Source organism: Melanerpes formicivorus, unplaced genomic scaffold (genome assembly GCF_026170545.1).
Source record: "Melanerpes formicivorus ecotype bairdi unplaced genomic scaffold, bMelFor1.0.p_v2 SCAF_8, whole genome shotgun sequence".
Lineage (NCBI taxonomy): Eukaryota > Metazoa > Chordata > Aves > Piciformes > Picidae > Melanerpes > Melanerpes formicivorus.
This window is the reverse complement of record NW_027142360.1, coordinates 6,556,769-6,579,206: the sequence shown is the minus strand read 5'-3', so window position 1 is coordinate 6,579,206 and position 22,438 is coordinate 6,556,769. Positions and strand designations below refer to the sequence as shown.

General features: G+C 43.4%; 1 protein-coding gene across 2 annotated transcripts in view; it reads right to left on the bottom strand.

Annotated features, from left to right (window-relative positions):
• PIK3C2G (phosphatidylinositol-4-phosphate 3-kinase catalytic subunit type 2 gamma) overlaps positions 1–22,438 on the bottom strand; it is a 240,616-nt gene that overhangs the window by 10,623 nt on the left and 207,555 nt on the right. Inside the window, exons 31-32 of one of the 2 annotated variants that reach the window (XM_068141892.1) lie at positions 17,958–18,052; positions 503–628 (exon numbers count right to left, since the gene is read on the bottom strand). In XM_068141892.1, the coding sequence (XP_067997993.1) occupies positions 503–628; positions 17,958–18,052 (221 nt within the window). Of the gene's footprint in view, positions 1–502; positions 629–17,957; positions 18,053–22,438 lie in introns of those variants that run through there. The other variant, XM_068141893.1, reaches the window with a different exon arrangement.

Sequence of the window (22,438 nt, the reverse complement as noted above, 5' to 3'; positions counted from 1 at the left end):
TGGCCCTCCTGGCCACCTGGGCACCCTGCTGGCTCATATTCAGGTGGCTGTCGATCAGCACCCCCAGGTCCCTCTCTGTTTGGGAGCTCTCCAGCCACTCCGACCCCAGCCTGTAGCTCTTCATGGGATTGCCGTGGCCAAAGTACAGCACTCTGCACTTGGACTTGTTAAATGCCATCCCACTGGACTCTGCCCATCTGTCCAGTCGGTCGAGGTCCCTCTGCAGAGCCTTTCCACCCTCTAACTGACTAACATCTGCCCCTAACTTGGTGTCATCTGCAAACTTGCTGATGACTGACTCGACCCCCTCATCCAGATCGTCAATGAAGATGTTGAAGAGGACAGGGCCCAGCACTGATCCCTGGGGGACACCACTGGTGACTGGCCACCAGCTGGATGTGGCACAGTTCATGATCATACTCACTGCAACAGCTCTAAATGCCATCTGGCTAGGGAAAATCTAACAAGTAAGAAATGGTGAAAGAAAGTGAATGGTACTCACAATTTCATTGTAAGTAGGGTCAGAGCTTTTTGGAGCTGTTCTTGTTTTCCTTCGACTGACTTCATAAGGATCTGGCAGAAGATAAAATTCGGCGTGTGCACTTGGGGCAGAGCCATCTGGGAGGTGCTGAAAAACAAAAGGGTCATAAATATGAATGCCCATGAATGAAAAAGCAATGAAAACAAAGAAAAAAGGCCGTATGAAACCTGGCCTTTAAGCAACCATACAAACATGATACATTCTCAGTATTCCCTTTGCTGAACTGGAGTGCTGCTGCGGTAAACAACAGGAATTCTTAGAGTCAGGAAAATAGAAATGAAATGATAGAAGAACAAGGTAAAATTACCTATCTTTAATATTTGACACTCTGATGGAAAACCCCCTAAGCCTCAGTCTACTTTAACTCAGCTTAATCTGATACAAAATCTATCCCCTTCATTTTCTAGAGCAATGCATAGAAACTAGATTCTAGCCAGCAAGCTCCTATTGATTTTAACCCCTAAGCAGCAATGCTGGTGCTGGGGAGAAGTGATTGTTTGTAATGGTGTTTCATAAAGCACTTTACTACGGAAGAGCCAGGGGCATTTCCTGCAGCAGTATGGGCAGAACAGGATTCTTATAATAACAGTCTTTCCAATCTCTCCCATCACACAGCTGCAAGTTCTCTTTGCTTTTCCAGTTCAGGTTACTGAACGATATTCCGGATATTCCGTCTTATGTAGCTACTCAAGACCAGAGCCAATCTATTAACCAGCCTTAGTCATAAGCTACTGCAGGTGGGTGGAGAGTTTGTTGGGAACTTCCAAAGAGCTGTAAGGTTATTCCTAAAGCAACATTACAGTTACTCAGAAAACACACAGATAGATGAGAGGCTTTAAAAGAACACATGAGAAACATAGCCATGGGAAACTATAGAGCAGACATCTTGCCCGCATGCATCACTTTGTTCTTGGCTTATAATTAAGCAGAAACCTTTGTGCTGGTAACAGTCACGAGGCATACAATGGGACATATCAAACTATCAATAATTTTAATTGTAGTATCAACATTTCAGGCAAGAAGTTTACCTGACAGCCATAGGCAATCCAGTGACAGGATGCAAATGAAAATGCAGGTAAGAATGAAGAGATCTTCAAATGCTTTGAACTGATGAACCCAGAGCATTACACAGGCGGTTGCATTTGTATTTCCTTTTGTAATTTTGCCTGCCTCAGAATAAAATTGTTTCTCAGATTTTGATTACTCACAGTATGTGTCTAGAAATATGGAGCTTTCTACAGGCATTATCAACAATATAGCCTTGTGATAGGAGATACTGCTGGCGTCCTTGCAATAAATAACTTCTCTATTGGGAAGGAAAACAGTGTTTGTGTGTGTGAGCAACTTGCCCTCGCACAGCAAATCTCTGGTTATTGGAAATGACCCTTCAAGGCAGTTGATGTGGTCAGCTGCAAAGCTATTGTTAACATTATACAGCATCAAAAGATGCATGACCCAAATCACTGCAATCAGTGCTGCTATTGGTAACCTCCCCAAACCACATCAGATTTAAAATATGCATGGGATTTAGCAGATGAGATTCAATGGCCAAAATAAGAATGTCATGAAATGGCAGTGAAACCAGCAGGCATTTTCCCAGAGCAGAGTACCATATGGTTACTGCAGAATTCACAGTTTACACTACTCATTTGAAAGCACATCTCTACTGATTTAGGGCTATACTCAAACTTCAATCAAGGATTACAAATAACAACAAATTGAACAGTCTCTTACAAGTCAGGAAGGAGAAAGAAATGTAGCCTTCAATATCAGCCCAAGAAACCAGGACCCTAACTGTAATGAAATTCTGCCCTTCTCAATGACTAGATAAGCATCACTGTAACTTGAAGGTCAACAGGTTTTAGTTGTTCCAGATAAAAAAGTAAACTCTCAAGAAGCAAAGAAGAGAGGGGTCATTCTCAAGGAAGACTTTATTGGTTCAACCGTGGAGCCCCAGCACAACAATCTTCACTATCTCAAGCACGGAAATGCTGTACAGGGAGAGTCCTGATAAATGTTGGGCTTTAAAAATCATCCCAGAGGTGCACTGTGTAACCAGGGACAGTGTCAGAGCTAATTCTGAAAGCTGAGGTGAGCAGCAGCTATAAAGGGCACCGGGCTGAGGAGTGCAGTTGGCAGGTAATGGGTGATAAAGGTAACAGAGAAGATGGCTGCTCTCTGGATGTCCAGTTCTGCTCCCTTTTGAGCTGCCCAGACAGGACAGAGTGTAGTCAAGTGCTGTGTTTTGTTGTACACCCCAAAGCAAAGATCACAGTTGCTTGTATTGAAACAGGCTGAGTCTGACATTCACCTGCCAGGGAAAGAATCCAAGCTGATTGCTGTGTGCCTGTTTAACAGGAGCAGGCTAGCCAGATGTTCATGCAATGAATAAAAGAAAAAAAATAGATAAAATTGTCACTGTGCCTTCAAGTTGCACCTTGTACCCTGCTAGCAATTCTGACCTATTATCTAGCCTTTGACCAACTCACTCTACCAGTCAACTCCTCCCAAAGTCTAAGGAATGCACTTTGCAGTAGTGCTGCGGCCCTATGAAAGACAGACAGAAATCTACTTCCTGACTATTCCTCTGAATGTGTCTAAATACATGTTGAGGGAAATGAGTGGGAGGAGAAGGTCAAGAGAGGAAATCAGAAAAGAGAACATTTTAGCAATTCAGGGGAGAAAACTCAAGGCAGAGCAGTGGCTTCGGTGTCTTTCAGAACTAAAACAAAGGCAATTTTCATGAATAGCAGTAATCAGCAGACAGACTGTTAGAAGTAATTTAAACTGCACCCACCTGAATTCCAAATAGAGATTTAAGTTCTGGTTGTTGGCTGTTGGGGTGTTTCCCCCTCCCTGCTATACAGATAACATTTTCCCACTTCATCTTCCCTCACAAATGAAAGGCAAATTGGCCCCTCTAAATTTCACGATTGTCCATCTGCAGTGGCACTGTTATGCCATGAAGAGTTCAGAAAGCTTCAGCTGAGCACTCTTGAAGCCAGATTGCATCTTCCACTTCTCAGCTGCCCTCCCAATACATCTATTGAGGGTTCACGATTGTTAAAAAGGTTATGCCCCACTATACACTAATCATTCCAAACCCCAGATTACAAGCAGGTATAAATCAGCCATGGCTTCACAAAAGTAGAGCATGAAGAGCTCGTAGGATGAGTCTGTGCTAGAAATTTTTCTTGTGAAGACTCAGCCTGGATGAAGGATTTCTTTAAACGGGATTTGAAATGGCTGTGGAAGGAGCTGTGCTTTGATGGACCTTCTAGCAGGGACAAAGAGGAGTCTTGGCAGCTTGAAAATCATAGTGCAAAACCAAGGGCAGGATTAACATGGCAGAAATATCTTTAAAATCTATGACAGGGGAAGCTTGAAGTAAACTTTTATTAAGACATATCTGAGTTGAGCACTTGCTTGGTAAAAGGACAATGGAGAAAAGACTTTTATTCCTAAAGATTATGTCTTCTGTGATGCTACAGTGTCACAGTTTGTGAGCAAACCTCCTGGATTATCCTTTTACTTCTAAATTAGGCTGAATTGGCACATCTATAAACTTCAATAAGCAGGGACAATGTTTGAATTAAATGTCAGTCTCATTTGCACCAAAGAATACCTGTTCTGGCGGGTCCATTATCAACACAGATTTCTAGCAGGCTTATGAGTGATTCTGAAGTCCAGCAAAATCCCTCCTGTTATTGTTAATGCCTCAAAACCCATTCACTTCTGTTCATAGGCCAGGCCAGAAGGAAAAATCAAAGGGTATCTTGGAAGTGCCATTTTATACTTTAACTATGCAAAACTTTTATAGCTTGTGCATCAAGCAAACAGAAAAAAACCCACAGTATTAGAGTAACTCTACTTTTGTTTATTTCTGTAGTCAGTTAATTAATTCAAAATAAAGGAAGTAACCTAAATATAAATGACTGTTCTCACTCTTTGATTGTGGATGCTAGTAAATAAATCCAAGTTCTAAAGATCTGGAAGGCTGAAAAGGTTTAAAACCAAGTTCCCAACAGAAATGCTGCAGCTCTCCTTGTTGTGTTCATGGACAAAAAAATCCCAGTGATTTTGATCTGACACACACACACAAGAGCAAAATTTAGAAGCTGACTCCCTGTGCTTTCTTCAAAGCGAAACAAGCCAGAACTGAACAATTTTCTGAGAGAAGGACCTGCCTACTTTACCTTGATCATGAGCAGTGTTTGTAAGGAGCTCAGTTTGACTGCCTGTGTGCGTGTTGAAAAAAGCAGTTTATTTGTCAGTTGTTACTTTCTTCTAAAGTCAGGCAGAAGGTGGTGAAAATATTTAAGACTGAGGGGGAGCGAGGGAGAGGAAATAATTCTCTGGATTTGCTTCTCTCCACATCTGTAATTCAATACATATAAATGAGTCTCCTTCCCTGGAGACGCTCAAACCCTGCCAGGATGCGTTCCTGTGTGACCTACTCTAGGTAATCCTGCTCTGGCAGGGGGGTTGGACTGGGTGATCTTTTGAGGTCCCTTCCAACCTCTAACATTCTGTGATTCTGTGGATATTGAAAAACTAACACAGATATGTATCTGTTGTGACTGCCTTCCATTTTTTTTCACTCCAATTTTATTTCCAACCCCCCCCCAAGAGTATTGATATTTACTTACAGAAACCCACACAGATAGGTTATGTCCTGTGTAATTTAATTTTACATATACTAGCTGGAGCTGGGGAATAATGGATGAAATTCAATCATTATTTTTTTTTTTCCACAAGAATTACATTAGCCTAATAACTTTTCTCCTTTGATCATTAGTAATGATCCACAACTCCCCTTAAAGATGGATTCTTCGGAGCGTTATGAAAGGCTTAACTACTTCAAAATTTGCCATATACCAATCCACGCAGTTTAGCAGCCAATGGAAATATTTGGCCTTCCTCATATGACCTTTCAGGGAAGCTTTATGATTTTTTAATAATTGCACTTTCAGGCTAATTGATTTAAAAGCTTTTTAACAATTATCTCTTCCTAAGTGACATCAAATTTTCTTTTATGTGCCTTCTGCCCCAAACTTAAAACCTGCCATCAGTTCCTCCGTGTGTTAAATATGCAGATATTTTTCCAACTTTTTGTCCTACAGTAAGAGAGATTGACAGCCCCTGAACATTTCATAGAATCATAGAACCAATAAGGTTGGAAAAGACCTCAAAGATCATCAAGTTCAACCTGTCACCCAACACCTCATGACTACTAAACCATGGCACCAAGTGACACATCCGGTCACCTCTTGAACACCTCTAGGGATGGTGACTCCACCACCTCCCTGGGCTAACAACTCTCTCAGTGAAGAACTTTCTTCTCACGTCCAGCCTAAACTTTCCCTAGTGTGGCTTGAGACTGTGTCCTCTTGTTCTGTTGCTGGTTGCCTGCGAGAAGAGACCAACCCCCTCCTGGCTACAACCTGCCTTCAGGGAGTTGTAGAGAGCAATGAGGTCTTCCCTGAGTCTCCTCCTCTCCAGGCTAAGCAACCCCAGCTCCCTCAGCCTCTCCTCACAGGGCTGTGCTCCAGACCCCTCCCCAGCTTTGTTGCCCTTCTCTGGACACCTTCCAGCAGCTCAACATCTTTCCTAAACTGAGGGGCCCAGAACTGGACACAGTACTCAAGGTGTGGCCTAACCAGTGCTGAGTACAAGGGCACAATGACTTCTCTGCTCCTGCTGACCACACTGTTCCTAATGCAGGCCAGGATGCCATTGGCCTTCTTGGCCACCTGGGCACACTGCTGGCTCATGTTCAGCTGGCTGTCAATTAGTCCCCCCAGGTTCCTTTCTGTTTGGCAGCTCTCCAGCCACTCTGACCCCAGCCTCTAGCACTGCATGGGGTTGTTGGAACCAAAGTGCAGCACCCAGCGCTTGCATTTGTTGAATACCATCATGTTGGACTCTGCCCATCTGTCCAGCCAGTCAAGGTCCCTCTGCAGAGCCCTCTACCTTCTAACAGATGAACACCTGTCCCCAGTTTGGTGTCATCTGCAAATTTACTCATGATGGACTCAATCCCCTCATCCAGATCATCAATAAAGATATTGAATAGGATGGGGCCTAACATTGATCCCTGGGGGACACCACTGGTGAGTGGCCTCCAGCTGGATGTGGCACCATTCACCACCACTCTCTGGGCCCAGCCCTCCAGCCAGTTCCTAACCCAGCACAGAGTGCTGCTGTCCAAGCTACGAGCTGACAGCTTGGCCAGGAGTTTGCTGTGGGGGACAGTGTCAAAGGCCTTGCTGAAGTCCAGGTAGACTACATTCACAGCCTTCCCCACATCCATCAGGCAGTCACCTGATCATAGAAGGTGACCAGGTTGGTGAGGCAGGACCTGCCCTTTCTAAGTTTCTGCTGCTGTTCCCTTTCATTTTTCATTTTAAACTATTTTTAAAAAGAAAGACAGAAAGAAAAGATCAAAGGTAACTTGTCTTAACTAATGCCTTCATTCCTCCTCTATAAATAACTTCTTTTCTTCCCCAAGATTTAATTTCTTGGACATTTTAAAATCTCAGTTGCTTTCTTCCTCTTCTTCAATGAAAAAAAAATAAAATAAAAGCCAGGCTTTAGAAAGGCTCCAATTTCAGCCACTGCTCCCACATAAAAAGTTAAATAAATTACAAGTTGTTCACTTGGTTCTGTAGCTTTAAATCTCAGTTTTTTTCTGTCCTTTACTCTTATGTACACTGCTGTGAGAATCTAACTGCTACATGGTGAACAATGGACTACAAAATAGCCCTTACTGTTTAATATTGGGATATCCTTCCACCTTTAAAAATCATGTAATTATAGCAAATGGTTAGAGAAAACCTTCACTATAAAGTAAACTGCTTACATATTAAGTGCAGATATGAGGCTAATTATTACCCAATAAAGGAGGATGAGGAAAAAGAAATCCACAGAAGAAATCATCCTTGCATGCCAGTAACTCAGGGGTGACCTCATTGCCCTCTACAACTACCTGAAAGGTGGTTGTAGCCAGGAAGGGGTTGGCCTCTTCTCCCAGGCAACCAGCACCAGAACAAGGGGACACAGTCTCAAGCTGTGCCAGGGGAAGTTTAGACTCGAGGTGAGGAGAAAGTTCTTCACCGAGCGAGTCATTGGAATGGGTTGCCCAGGGAGGTGGTTGAGTCATTGACCCTGGAGGCGTTCAAGAGGAGATTGGACGTGGCACTTGGTGCCATGGTCTAGTCATGGGGTCTTTGTTGATAGGTTGGATTTGATGATCCTCGAGGTCCTTTCCAACCTTGGTTATACTGTGATACTGTGATACTGTGATACATAACAGCTGCCTGGTAAAAAAGGCGGAAAAGCCAACACTGCTGCTGTGTTGTCTTTCACCTTCTCTGAGTCCTCGTGTAGCTTTTCAGTGAAAGGCTAAGCTCTGTCTTTGTAAACTGCAGCTTAATTAGCAAAGCCAGCCTCTGACTTAGCCAAAGATAACATCCCCTGGGACAATTCTAAATTTAAAGAGCTGAGGAAAAAAAAAATCAACACTAGGACAATGATATTACAAAGCAAGGAGAACCTTCAAAAACTGATTAATAGGGTAGGTAAATCTTCAGGACAAAGAGGATTGCAATGTCGATGATTGGTCATGTGGTTACTTCATAAATACTAACTGAAGACCCTTCCTTGTTTTTCCTTTGAGCTCTGCATATCCCAAAACATTCACAGACTCATTGATTCATACTATGGTTTAGGTTGGAAGAGACCTTGAAGGTTACCTAGTTCCAACCCCCCTGCCAGACCTGGTTGCTCAAGGCCTCATCCAACCTGGCCTTGAATACCTCCAGGGAGGAGGCAACCACGACCTCCTTGGGTAACCTTTTCCAGTGTCTCAACACCCTCACTGTAAACACTGCACACCTTTATTCTACTTTGCTACTAAGCTTTTAGTTTTCCTGTCACAAAATAGATTCCAATTGCTTCGAAGAAAATTTAAAATAGAAATCACACTTGCAGTAATTAAATAATCATTAGAAAAGAAAATAATCCACTACATCACTCTATTGCTGTAGTTAAGTCATTTCAACTCTTTTTTTTTTTTAAATATAGATGAAAGAAATGTAGGTTCAGTCAGATATTATATAATGTTAGGATAGGATAGGATAGGATAGGATAGGATAGGATAGGATAGGATAGGATAGGATAGGATAGGATAGGATAGGATAGGATAGGATAGGATAGGATAGGATAGGATAGGATAGACCAGACCAGGTTGGAAGAGACCTTCAAGATCATCGTGTCCAACCTATCATCCAACACCACCTAATCAACTAAACCATGGCACCAAGCACCCCATCCAGTCTCTTCCTAAACACCTCCAGTGATGATGACTCCACCACTTCCCTGGGCAGCCCATTCCAATGGCCAATCACTCTCCCTATGAAGAACTTCTTCCTAACAGTCAGCCTAAACCTCCCCTGGTGCAGCTTCAGACTGTGTCCTCTTGTTCTGGTGCTGATTGCCTGGGAGAAGAGATCAGCCCCCACCTGCCTACAACCTCCATTCAGGTAGTTGTAGACAGCAAGAAGGTCTCCCCTGAGCCTCCTCTTCTCCAGGCTAAGCAACCCCAGCTCCCTCAGCCTCTCCTCATGTTATTCTACAGCTAAGCCTCGTTGGTGCAGCACATAGAATGCAAAACACAGATTTCATGAACAAGTCCTTAAAGCTTTTATTCCAGAATTATCACCAAGGCTCTAAGGAACCTAAATTCCATTGATTTCACCATTGTTGTGCATAGAACACTTAAATTTCAAATGAATATTTAGTTGTGGAGTCTGTGACACTGGCTGACATAGTTTGGACTCTTAGAAACACAGATCCCAAAACTACTTCTCTGGAATAAAGCAGAGAGGAGAAAAAAAGGATAAATCCCCATTTGCCTTTTCTATTGAAATCAATCAAGATTAACACCATTGCTGCCTGTTTGTGTGGGAAGAAAATTAGCCTTTGAGAAAAGGAACACAATTCAGTTGTTTTACATCTATTCTTACTGTGACATATGTATTGTTTTCTCTCCTTGTCTAGGCAGGAACAATAAGTGAATATCAAAATGCATTAAGAAAATGGTGCCACTGTTGTGCATGCTTTCTCCTTGTACTAGTTTTATTCTCAATTTCTTAATTAAAGAAATCTACATGTCCCTGATCCAGACTACTTTTAATTTCTTTAACTGTACCAAGTTCCCTCCACTTTTCTTTGGATTCGTCTCTGGCTTGCCATCTCCCTTTGTAAGAAAGCATTTCAATATCTGATGCATGTGATTTCTGTTTGTTAATTACCTAGCATTATTTCTACTCATTTAATGTCCTAAATAATTTCTCTTGAACCTTCTCCCTTGAATATTTGCACAATTGACTTGTGTTCTTGTTCATCTCTTCTTAACTAAGTTAAGATTTTGTCACAATAAATCAATCCCAAAGAATCAATCACTCCCAAGTAAACCTACTGAGAACTGCTATGTGAACTTGTATTCCAGTCTTCAAGAGACTCCTGAGAGAAATGTTTTCCTATCAAAGCCTTCTCAAGATGGACTGCTTTCTTTCTGCACCATGACACCAGGATCTGGCCTTTCTCATTGGCATCTCTCATAGTAACAGCCTGTCTCACTATTTCCTTGTTTTATCTTCACATTACTGTGGGATATGGAACTATTCTTCTTGGAGGAAACACTTCTCGTTTGGACAAGCTGGTTGTAGGGTTCTGGAAATTACTTTTGTTTTGATTTTCCTTTGTCTCCACTCTTCTTTTTAATGCTTTCTTCATTTGCAAGCAGTGGAAAAGTTAATTTACATTCCCCTTTGTCTCCCAGGTCACTGATATCATTACTGATATCATTACACAGAGCTTGCTGTTTGTGGTTCATTTGTTGTTGCTGGTTCTGGGTTTGTTTTGTTTTATTTTTCTTATCCAGCACACATCAGCTGTGTAAGGAATCAGTTGTTTAAAAATCAGCAGTGAGAATCTAGAGCTGAGGCAGTACTGCATCTGTGACAGAGTAACAGTATTTAACAAGAAATAATAACACAAATTTCTGTACAACATGTTTGTCAAACACCTTTCATAACAAATGTGTTGGGATCCAATAGTGTGCCACAAGAACAGATCTCATCTGTTCCCAGTTGAAACTACTGCTGAATACTAGTGCCCTTTGTTTATAGATGTTCAGTTAATTTTCAGTTCAAAAGAGAACAGAGCCTATCTAAGCTCATTTGCATTCATTTCTAAAGTCAATGCTTTTTCTATGAATATAAAATTAAATCCAAATTCTTTATAAGCTAGAGTTAGCATGAGAGATTTCTTTCCAAGGCTTTATATTGAGTTTTTCTGTGCCAGTCTAGGGAGAATGTAATCTGAATGTGCTACTTCCCTCTATCAGCTAAGGTGTTGATATCACTCTGTCATCGTTGCTTTCTGAATAACATTTTTTCCAGCCCAGCAAGATATTTTAGACTTGTTTTCCATCCCTGTATGACTAACCAGGCTTGGTCTACCTATGCAGCTTCTTCCCAATCCCTGTTGGCTGATCCATGGCCCACAGTAAAGCAAGCAGAATACATTCATGATATTCTGAAAGGATAATGTGGCTTTGTATTTAACTGACAGGTATTGTGTTGCTGACAATGTATTTCCCAATTAAATCTGCATTAATGATGTTCATAAAATGTGGAAGTTAGTGAGACCATGAAAGCAGTGAGGAGAAACAACTAAGAGAGAACAAAATTCCTCATCTCTTACCCACATCAAGCTAGAGACAAAACCCAGTAAAGGTAGAGGACTTCCCATGGGCAACTTCCTTACAGTCCTGCACCTCCAGAGTCAGAAGTAGATTTCATCTTTGTGGTTTAGGGAAAGCTTGGCTCTTACCTTTATTCCCCAACACATTTAAGCTATCACATCTCACAAATATTTTTGGAAGCAATTTGTACTCAGATGATGTAGGACATGAAATGGAAAGAGGCTGTAAGTCTGTGTAAGCCTAAAGCTGATTACTAATTCATCACCCACATATCAGCTATCCCAGAATCATTAATCACCAAGAGTAGTACATGGCAGCTTCAGAGCTTTTATAAAAGGAAAGCTGGAAGTACTTTGGGGAAGTACTGTAGGAGTTTATTTTTCCTCCAGCAAATTTCCCCCCTATAAAATTGGTTCCGAATCCATCACCCACACATGCTTTCCTGAATTCTAGTAACATTTTACATTTATTGGCATGAGACTCAGAATAAGTTGGCTTTATGCCTCCTCCCCACTACCCCTGAGGAGTTATTCTGTCCACAAGAAGTTGCAGGCAAAATTTTCGACAGCAAGGATTGAAAGTTTAGCTGCCTATCTAGAAAAACAGGGCATGCCTGAAGTCATGGTAATGAAGTCAGCAGACAAAGCAGACTTCCTTCTGAGTGAACACTGAACCACTGTTCCCTTCTGGTTCTCTGTGAAACAGGAAAAGAAATATATTAGCCAAGCTTTTCTGAACTCCAGAAATGGCTATACTTTGCCTCTGGTCTTTTTGAGTGGATGAGCAAGCCCAGCAGTGCAGCAGTAGGTAGCCTGGCTGTTTCTGGCTGTGCAGTGCTAAGCCTGCCCATAGTCTGCTCTGTGTAGTATCTGGGATGGTCTTGATATCCCTCATTCTCTATGCTGGTTGATGTAGATGAATGGAAGTACATTTGAGCATTTCAAGTTCAAAACCTGTGTGTCTTTCATTTTTCATAAATCCACCTCCACAGCTTCTATGGAGATCCAGGAGTCTATATTTTTAAGGTAGGCTCCCAGGCTTTCTTCCTGGCACTCCCCCTGTGCTCCTATTCCTGCCTGCTGCTGATTTTCTGGGTATTGTGCTGCCACAGCTGGACTGTTCTTGATCTTAGCTAGTAAGTCCTTTCTTGCACCCAAACCAACCTCCTCCAGGGCTTCAGCATCTTCCTGCTAAAACCACTTAGTGCACTTTGCCAGGAATTGTGTTTGTAGAAGCAGTCTTCCTTGTCTCATCCCTTTCTGCTGCCACACCCTTCATGACTCCAGAGGCAGTCTCCCGCTCTCTCATTGTGGCCTCTCTAGTTTTCATCCCTGTGCAAAGGCTTCTATCTACCCCACCTTCACTTGTTACCTGTGTTGCCTATGCATAAAGTGTCCAGTGTTGCACTGACTGCATCTAGGTGGAGTAAGTAATGTCCCAAGAGGCTGATTTAAAATTATGTAATATATGTGTTTGGAAAATTGCATTTTATTAGCATTGTGGCTTCTGTAGGTTTGACAGTTGAAGGGAAAGGGTTTTTTTCCCAGAACAGTCTTTGTGATGCAAATCAAATCATATGCAGCAACAGTGAGTCTGATGTGAGTCACCTGATTGACAGAATCTCAGGATTCCAATGAAACTGTGAATTCCTGAGGAAAATCTAAAGACTGAAACATTGTTAGTAGCTTACAAATATCTATCTAACAGAACTCATCTTCATTGCACACCTACAGTCTTAAACTGTGTGCAAATATCTGCAACCTGACTTAACATCTCTCTGTTCAAACCTTTCTTTCAGCTGCATTGCTGGTCTAGCTGCAAGCATTTGCTAAGTGAAAAAATAGAGCTATGCTACACAGGAGGTTAGGATAGATTAATGGCCCTTCCCAGTCACAAAAGCCATGAGGCTGTTTTTCTCCGTTGTTGATCCCCCACAGCAAACTCTTGGCCAAGCTGTCAGCCCATAGCTTGGACAGCAGTACTCTGTGCTGGGTTAGGAACTGGCTGGAGGGCTGAGCCCAGAGAGTGGTGGTGAATGGTGCCACATCCAGCTGGAGGCCACTCACCAGTGGTGTCCCCCAGGGATCAGTGTTGGGCCCCATCATGTTCAATATCATTATTGATGATCTGGATGAGGGGATTGAGTCCCTCATCAGTAAATTTGTAGATGACACCAAGTTGGGAGCAGGTGCTTATCTGTTAGAGGGTAGAAGGGCTTTGTAGAGGGACCTTGACTGGCTGGACAGATGGGCAGAGTCCAACATGATGGCATTCAATAAGTGCCAGGTGCTGCGCTTTGGTCCCAACAACCCCATGAAGTGCTAGAGGCTGGGGTCAGAGTGGCTGGACAGCAGCCAAACAGAAAAGAACCTGGGGGGACTGATTGACAGCCACCTGAATATGAGCCAGCAGTGTGCCCAGGTGGCCAAGAAGGCCAATGGCATCCTGGCCTGCATTACGAACAGTGTGGCCAGCAGGAGCAGGGAGGTCATTGTGCCCCTGTACTCAGCACTGGTTAGGCCACACCTTGAGTACTGTGTCCAGTTCTGGGCCCTCAATTTAACGACATTGAGACACTTGAAAGTGTCCAGAGAAGGGCAAGGATGCTGGGGAGAGGTCTCAAGCAAAGGCCCTATTAGGAGAGGCTGAGTGAGCTGGGTTTTTTTAGCCTGGAGAAGAGGAGGCTCAAGGGTGACTTTACTGCTCTCTACAACTACCTGAAAGGTGGTTGTAGCCAGGTGGGGGTTGGTCTCTTCTCACAGGCAACAAGCACCAAGTCTCAAGCTGTGCCAGGGGAAGTTTAGGCTCGAGGTAAGGAGAAAGTTCTTCACAGAAGGACTTATTTGCCATTGGAATGTGCTGCCCAGGGAGGTGGTGGAGTCTCTGTCCCTGGAGGTGTTCAAAAAGGATTGGATGTGGCACTTGGTGCCATGGTTTAGTCATAAGGTCTGTGGTGACAGGTTGGACTTGATGATCTTTGAGGTCTCTTCCAACCTTGTTAATTCTATGACTCTATGATTTTTGAAGTATTTTTGATAGATTTTTCTTCAAGCAGGGCTTGCTTTCATAACACATGACTGAAATGTTGAGGAGAAGAAAACTGAGAGGACATTCTGAAATAGACCCGGGGATGACTGACTGCATCAATCTGCAGTAAATTTAGCACATGTGGATGCATCAGGTCAAAAGTGCCTGCACTCTGGACTCCACGCATACATCCACAGAAGAGAGTTATCTGACAGGTCTGCACCAGACCAATGCTCTCTAATCTGCTGTAGCATGTTTTTTGTCTGTGACATCCCACGTGAATAGGGCTACCTTCGTGCAAAAAACTCTGCAAAGCTATAGCATTGCACTGTTTTGACTTGATCCTTTATAGAGCTTTTTTATCACTTGACCATGGCTATAAACAGCACCACCTCCTTAAGGATTCTCCTGTGTGTTGTATATTAATACAGGATTTGCACAGCAGGACCTAGACCTCCTATTAAAGCCCCTAAAAAGTAAACTGACACAAATAGGAAATACAATTTATTTCCATGGATCAAAAGCCTCCATCTATTGTAATTCCTGTCACTTCTGTGAAGCTGCACTGGGGAGTAATTTGGACCAGTACAATTATTTTCACATCTGAACACATCATAAAATCTCTATAAAGAGATAAATTAAATGGGGAAGAGCAGTACAAAATTTATTTACTATAAATAATGACATAAAGCAAGACAGCAAAGTAATCTCTGCACAGATGAACCACTAAAATGCAATTAGTGAGACGCTGCAAAAGACTGAATATACCTGAAATAGCTTTAACATGTCTTGAGGAAGACATGAACTTGGATTTTAAAATCCCTGTTCTGCTGAACAAATGAAAAAAGGGAAAAGAGAAGATCATGTCAGAGAGATTGATTTATATGACTGGAAACCTGAGAAGATTGTTAATGGAATAAAGAACCTTTTGGTTATAGATTGTTAGTCTGAAGACAGCCTGGTATCCCAGTACCCCAACACACAGATATTCCAGAAGACAATGGATGGATGGCCAGATGGAAAGAAGGAACAGGAAGCCCAGGATTTAAAAACTTGATTGTCTAAGTTAGACTGCTAAAGCAATGACCTTATTTTCAAGTCATGAATCACTGCTAGTCATACTGAATTGGACTAGAGAAATAAGACTTCTTTGCAAACTGACTAGAATGGATTTAAGTCACTTACTGGGCCCCATCCTCTTTAACATCTTCATTGATGATCTGGATGAAAGGATTGAGTCAGTCATCAGCAAATTTGCAGATAACACCAAGTTAGGAGCAGATGTTAGTCAGTTAGAGGGTGGAAGGGCTCTGCAGAGGGACCGCGACTGACTGGACAGATGGGCAGAATCCAATGGAATGGCATTTAACAAGTTCAAGTGCTGGGTGCTGCACTTTGGCCATGGCAACCCCATGCAGAGCTACAGGCTGGGGTCAGAGTTTCTGGAGAACTCCCAAACAGAGAGGGACCTGGGTGTGCTGATTAACAGCCGCCTAAACATGAGCCAGCAGTGTGCCCAGGTAGCTAAGAAGGCCAATGGTATCCTGGCCTGCATGAGGAATAGTGTGGCCAGCAGGAGCAGGGAAGTCATTGTGCCCCTGTACTCTGCATTGGTTGGGCCTCACCTTGAGTACTGTGTCCAGTTCTGGGCCCCTCAGTTTAAGAAGGACATTGAGACACTTGAATGTGTCCAGAGAAGGGCAACAAGGCTGGGGAGAGGCCTTGAGCACAGCCCTGTGAGGAGAGGCTGAGAGAGCTGGGATTGTTTAGCCTGGAGAAGAGGAGGCTCAGGGGAGACCTCATTGCCCTCTACAACTACCTGAAGGGAGGTTGTAGCCAGGAAGGGGTTGGTCTCTTCTCCCAGGCAAGCAGCACCAGAGCAAGGGGACACAGTCTCAAGCTGCACCAGGGGAAGTTTAGGCTCAAGGGGAGGAGAAAGTTATTGGTCATTGGAATGGGCTGCCCGGGGAGGTGGTGGAGTCACCATCCCTGGAGGCGTTCAAGAAGAGATTGGACGTGGCACTTGGTGCCATGGGTTAGTCATGAGGTCTGTGGTGACAGGTTGGACTCGATGATCCTCGAGGTCTCTTCCAACCTTAGTGATACTGTGATACTGTGATACTTTCAAAAGCTAGACAACTTTGTAAAGTTGTGTTGCCCCTTTCCATAATGAAATGAACTGAATCCTGGATTTCCTTTTGCTACACACCCCTATCTGCATTCATTGAATTAAGTGCTGGAACTTCCTAAGTTAAAGAACAATGTTAGGAGCCTACACACTAGAAATGATGAAAGGAAGGAGAAAAACTGTTGCCAACATCTGTAGCTCTGTTTGTGTGCGTCTCCACGTCACATACCTGAACTCACAGTGAGCATCATCAGCATGGCAGTTACTTGACTATCCCCCTCTCACCAACAGAACTTTACCAGAAACTTACCAAGGTCATTTACCTTTTAAAAGCACAAGAAAGAGAGAAAGAAAGAAAGAAAAAGAGGGTCTTATACTATATCCTGAAGGTAAAGTTTGTGTAAATTGGACCTGTCATCAAAGGCTGATCTCACTTGTCAAGGTAGCACACAGGGAACAAGACAGGTCTCCTAGGACAGAGACTTACCGGATGTTATACACCAGACTGAACATGTTTGAATTGCAAATCAGAAGCCAGAGCAGTCAACAGAGAACACTTGGAGCTCTGTAAGCCTCATGTCTCATGCAACTAACAAAACTTTCAGCCTCATTCTATTACTGAATTGCTCTCACATAAGCTCCTGAGTCTGACCCCATTTAGGGATGCAGGAGGCATTGGTATATGCAATGAGAACCTGCAACAGTTAGCAAACACTTTAATCTCCCAGCTAAACAAAGATAGTTTTGAATCTCTTTGCTGCTGCCATTACTTAAAACTCGAGCAACTGGGAATTCATGAGCACATCTAGGCTGCAAAACTCATTATGAAACAGCAGACATGCTGCCTCTGCCGAGAGATCACACATGGCACCAGCTAGGTCTCTCAAGATACCCTCATCTGCCTTTTTCACCTGTCTTGTGCTATGGGACCTCTGCTGGCTTCCTCCTCTCAGAGTCTTGCTCCAGAACACAAAACCTTTACCACTTAGCCTTGTGACTGAGTGCAGGTTACAAAGCTCCACACATGACATAGCGTCTTAAAATACATCACTTAGTCCCTCTGCTGAGCTCTTCCCTGCTCATAGAGCAGTCATGCTGGACTTGAAAGAGATGCATGGATAATCAATCTATAATGCCAGGCTGACATCCTACAAAAAGTCTTGCTCTGCATGGCGCCTTATGTCTGACTGGTATCAAAATGTGTCAGCTAAAAGGATCAAAATAGTCATAAAAATTGGTTTTTTTTTTTGATGTGATGACCTGGAAGAGACCACTACCAACCATTAGGGAAACCCAGTTTCTGTATCTGTCCCATACCTGTAACCATAGTGAGTGAGATCAAAGGAATAAAGCTAACATTAAATGATGACACAAGAGCGTCATCATCATGTTGAGTTAAAATTTACCTCAGGAAGGCTGTTTTGAGGATTAGTGTTTTCACAGTACTCTGCAAATCCAAGGACTTAATAGATTATGAGCAAAATACTCACAATGTTCCTCATGTGCTTCAACATTATTGTCAGACAGCTGTTCTCGTAGGAGATGACCAACTGTACTCCGGGCTTGTGATCACTTGACTGAGGACCTACAAAAGGCCAGACAGTTGGATTTGTTAAGTCAACAAGTCAGTGGAAGTACCTCTGCAAAACGTTGCAGTGCACAAGAACATAAAAGCAATCTATTGTGTGCTTAAATCAGGACCAACATCAGAAAACGTGGAGAAGCAGTGTGATCAGAGAAAGTGGTCTGGCATAGGGGCCTTGTTTTCTTTCTTCTTTATATATCAGTAGTAGGACTTCTTTGTTTGTTTTCTGATTGCCATCAATCTGAATTTCAGGGGGAAATTTATGCTTGAGTAACATATAACTGGGGGAGGGTTTGCAATCATTGATGACACTAGTCAGTATCGCTGCAATTGTGTCTGGCTAAAAGCAGTGAAATTGGGTGTTTTGGTGGGGAAAGAAGAGAGGAAAGAAGAGAGGAAAGAAGAAGAAGAGAGGAAAGAAGAAGAGAGGAAAGAAGAAGAGAGGAAAGAAGAAGAAGAGAGGAAAGAAGAAGAAGAGAGGAAAGAAGAAGTAGAGAGGAAAGAAGAAGAAGAGAGGAAAGAAGAAGAGAGGAAAGAAGAAGAGAGGAAAGAAGAAGAAGAGAGGAAAGAAGAAGAGAGGAAGGAAGAAGAAGAGAGGAAAGAAGAAGGAGAGAGGAAAGAAGAAGAAGAGAGGAAGGAAGAAGGAGAGAGGAAAGAAGAAGGAGAGAGGAAAGAAGAAGAAGAGAGGAAAGAAGAAGAGAGGAGAAAGAAGAAGAAGAGAGGAAAGAAGAAGAAGAGAGGAAAGAAGAAGAAGAGAGGAAAGAAGAAGAGGAAAGAAAGGAATGGAAAATGAAAACAAGAACAAGTTTCCAGACCAGTTCCCAAACACCTGTTGCAGAAATAACATCTATATAAGTTCTCCCTTCCTAATTCTGTGTTTTTCCCTTGTTCCAGGCTGTTTTTCATCCAGCTCATTGCTTTCATAGATTTTTTTCTACTAGGATGCATTTACAGAATTTGATTCTGTTCCCACTAAAAAAAAACACAACAAAACAATTTCATTTTACAAGCAGGAAAGATCAGTCTCATAACATGGAAGAAATGACTAAGCATATCTTCTGCTTTCTGCTGGAGGAATTGAGCCAGCTACCTTCTCTGCCAAAAAGGTGTGTCCCTGAAGTTGGGTAAGGAATGTGGCTTACCTGACTTACAGAGACAGCAGAGAAAATCCAGATGGCTTTTAACACAGTACACCAGGTACTGGTGAACACAAAACCCTCTCCTTGATATCTATCTGACCTTATTTTGCAGTGTTAAGCCTGAGCAGAGTGGACATGAGAAGTTTTCTGCACCACTTGATCTGAGACCCAGGGTTCTTCTCACAAGGTCATCATCAGAGACAGTCCAGACATTGCCTGTGTGAACTAGCATGATTTTACGAATGTAAACAGGGTTTCATTTGATTAGACCTAAACTCCATACAACCAGTGCTGTGTATTTATTACAACTGGGAAAATAAGAACTCAGTCCTGCTAACCTTATGCCAAAACAGTAATCTCTCATCAGCTGGGCTCTGTGCTGACCATTACCCCATTAAAGAAGTAGCTGACCTGGAGACCTCAGACAGAAAAGTCCCACTCCCCTGCGTGCGCATTGGGACTAGCCTTAAACCCTCCACATGGTGAGATAATGACTTGAGACAAAACAATAGAGTTGTAATCAATTCTTTAAACAGAAACATAACTGTTAAGAAGTGGAAGGAATGAGAAAATGTAATGAGAATGAAAGAACTCCCATCCCATGTGAGGGTTATGCACTAGCAAGGGAGGGCTTTCTAGAGTATCAGGACTGTTCATCCTTAATAGCAGGCAGGATTCCTACATCTTCCTGTCAGCCTCAGCACTGTTTGTCGTGATCTTGCTCTCTCTTTCCCCTGTGTGCACCAAGGCTTTTACAGCCAGGGTTGTAAGAGCAAGAAATCCAACTCTTCCTCCTCAGCCTTTACTCCATTGCCCAGTAGAGGAGGCAGCAGAGGGGAAGTTATAATGAATAAGTAGAATAGAATAGAATAGAATAGAATAGAATAGAATAGAATAGAATAGAATAGAATAGAATAGAATAGAATAGAATAGAATAGACCAGGTTGGAAGAGACCTTTATGATCATCGAGTCCAACCTATCACCCAAAACCATCTAATCAACTAAACCATGGCACCAAGCACCCCATGCAGCCTCTTCCTAAACACCTCCAGTGATGGTGACTCCACCACCTCCCTGGGCAGCACTTTCTAATGACCAATCTCTCTTTCTGGGAAGAATTTCTTCCTAACATCCAGCCTAAACCTCCCCTGGCACAGCAAGACTGTGTCCTCTTGTTCTGGTGCTGGCTGCCCAGGAGAAGAGACCAACCTCCACTTGGCTACAACCTCCCTGCAGGGAGTTGGAGAGAGCAAGAAGGTCTCCCCTGAGCCTCCTCTTCTCCAGGCTAAGCAACCTCACCTCCTTCAGCTTCTCCTCACAGGGCTGTGCTCCAAACCCCTCCCCAGCTTTGTTGCCCTTCTCTGGACATGTTCAACTATCTCAACATCTTTCCTAAACTGAGAGGCCCAGAACTGGACACAGGACTCAAGGTGTGGCCTAAACAGTGGTGAGTACAGAGGCAGAATGACCTCCCTGCTCCAGCTGGCCATACTATTCCTGATCCAGGCCAGGATGCCATTGGCCTTCTTGGCTGTGTTTTTCTGGAGAAATCAAGTGTGCACCCTCTGGAGTGAGCAGAAGCTAAAATAACTGTTAAGCAGGTAGAATTACAGTAGTGCCACAGACTGTTGACAGCCAGAGAGCTAGTGTGATTGCCACTTACGCTAAGGAAAGGAACTCAGACAAATTAAACCCAGCACAATGTGTACATAAAACTGTCACAATGCATATTTTACATGCAGTCTGGATATCAATGCTTCTCAGTTTCTGCTGTTTGCATTGGAATTTTAGAATATGAATTCCTCTCCAATTTCTTCCCTTTGGAGTCTGTAGAAATACATTTTTAATCACATCCTAATTAGAGAAGGGCCTGAAAAAGACTCTTGAAGTACTGAAAACTTATGAAGAAATTACTAAGCTGGGACTTAGAAGACAGAGGCACAGCTCTTCATTTGTTATTCTGCTTTGTGATCTTAGACAAATTGCCTAGCCAGACTGGACCTTATTGAATTTCTTGCTGTATGCCAAGAAGAGCAGGTAGGGATAGGGGAGGAAAACCCCATGAAGCAGTCGATGCTGAGGTTTTCTCAGGGTAACAAAAAGACAACGCAATTGGTTCTTCCCCCACCACACAAAGCCATTTTACCATCTTTTTTTTAAGTTGTGGGGCCTTTTTCCTTTAACATTGCAACAGGGAAGGTAGAATCCCAGAGATCTACAGACAGTGTCAGACAAGGGGAGTTGTGTTTTAACATAAGGGCACGATTCACTTGCAGGGCTCTGTTAATTTTGTGAATTGCAGTGGTGCATTCTGAGCAGCTCAGGAAGAGCACAAATCTCAGAGGCTAAATTACATCACTAGAATTCAGCTGAACACTGCACCCTGTCTCTTCTAACAGCACTAAAGAGTGATGCAGAGGAATAAAAGCTCTGAAGTGTGCATATGGAACAGGTCATCTTGAGTGCAATCACATAGCACTTACAGGATGGCCAAAGAATCAGGCCATCCAGCATGGATTTAGGAAGGGCAGCTCCTGACCAACCTGATCGCCTTCTATGATCAGGTGACAGCCTGGTGGATGTGGGGCGGGCTGTGGATGTGGTCTACCTGGACTTCAGCAAGGCCTTTGACACTGTCCCCCATAGCAAACTCCTGGCCAAGCTGTCAGCTCATGGCTTGGACAGGAGCACACTGCGATGGGTTAGGAACTGGCTGGAGGGCTGAGCCCAGAGAGTGGCGGTAAATGGTGCCCCATCCAGCTGGCAGCCAGGCACAAGTGGTGTCCCCCAGGGATCAGTGTTGGGCCCCGTCCTGTTCAACATCATTACTGATGATCTGGATGAGGGGATTGAGTCCATCATCAGTAAATTTGCAGATGACACCAAGCTGGGGGCAGGTGTTGATCTGTTAGAGGGTAGGAGAGTTCTGCAGAGGGACCTTGACAGGCTGGACAGATGGGCAGAGTCCAAGGGCATGAGATTTAACACATCCAAGTGATGGGTTCCACACATTGGCCACGACAACCCCATGCAGTGCTGCAGGCTGGTGTTAGAGTGGCTGGAGAATTCCCAAACAGAGAGGGACCTGGGGATGCTGATTGACAGCCACCTAAACATGAGCCAGCAGTGTGCCCAGGTGGCCAAGAAGGCCAATGGCATCCTGGCCTGTATCAGGAACAGTGTGGCCAGCAGGAGCAGGGAAGTCATTGTGCCCCTGTACTCAGCACTGGTTAGGCCACAACTTGA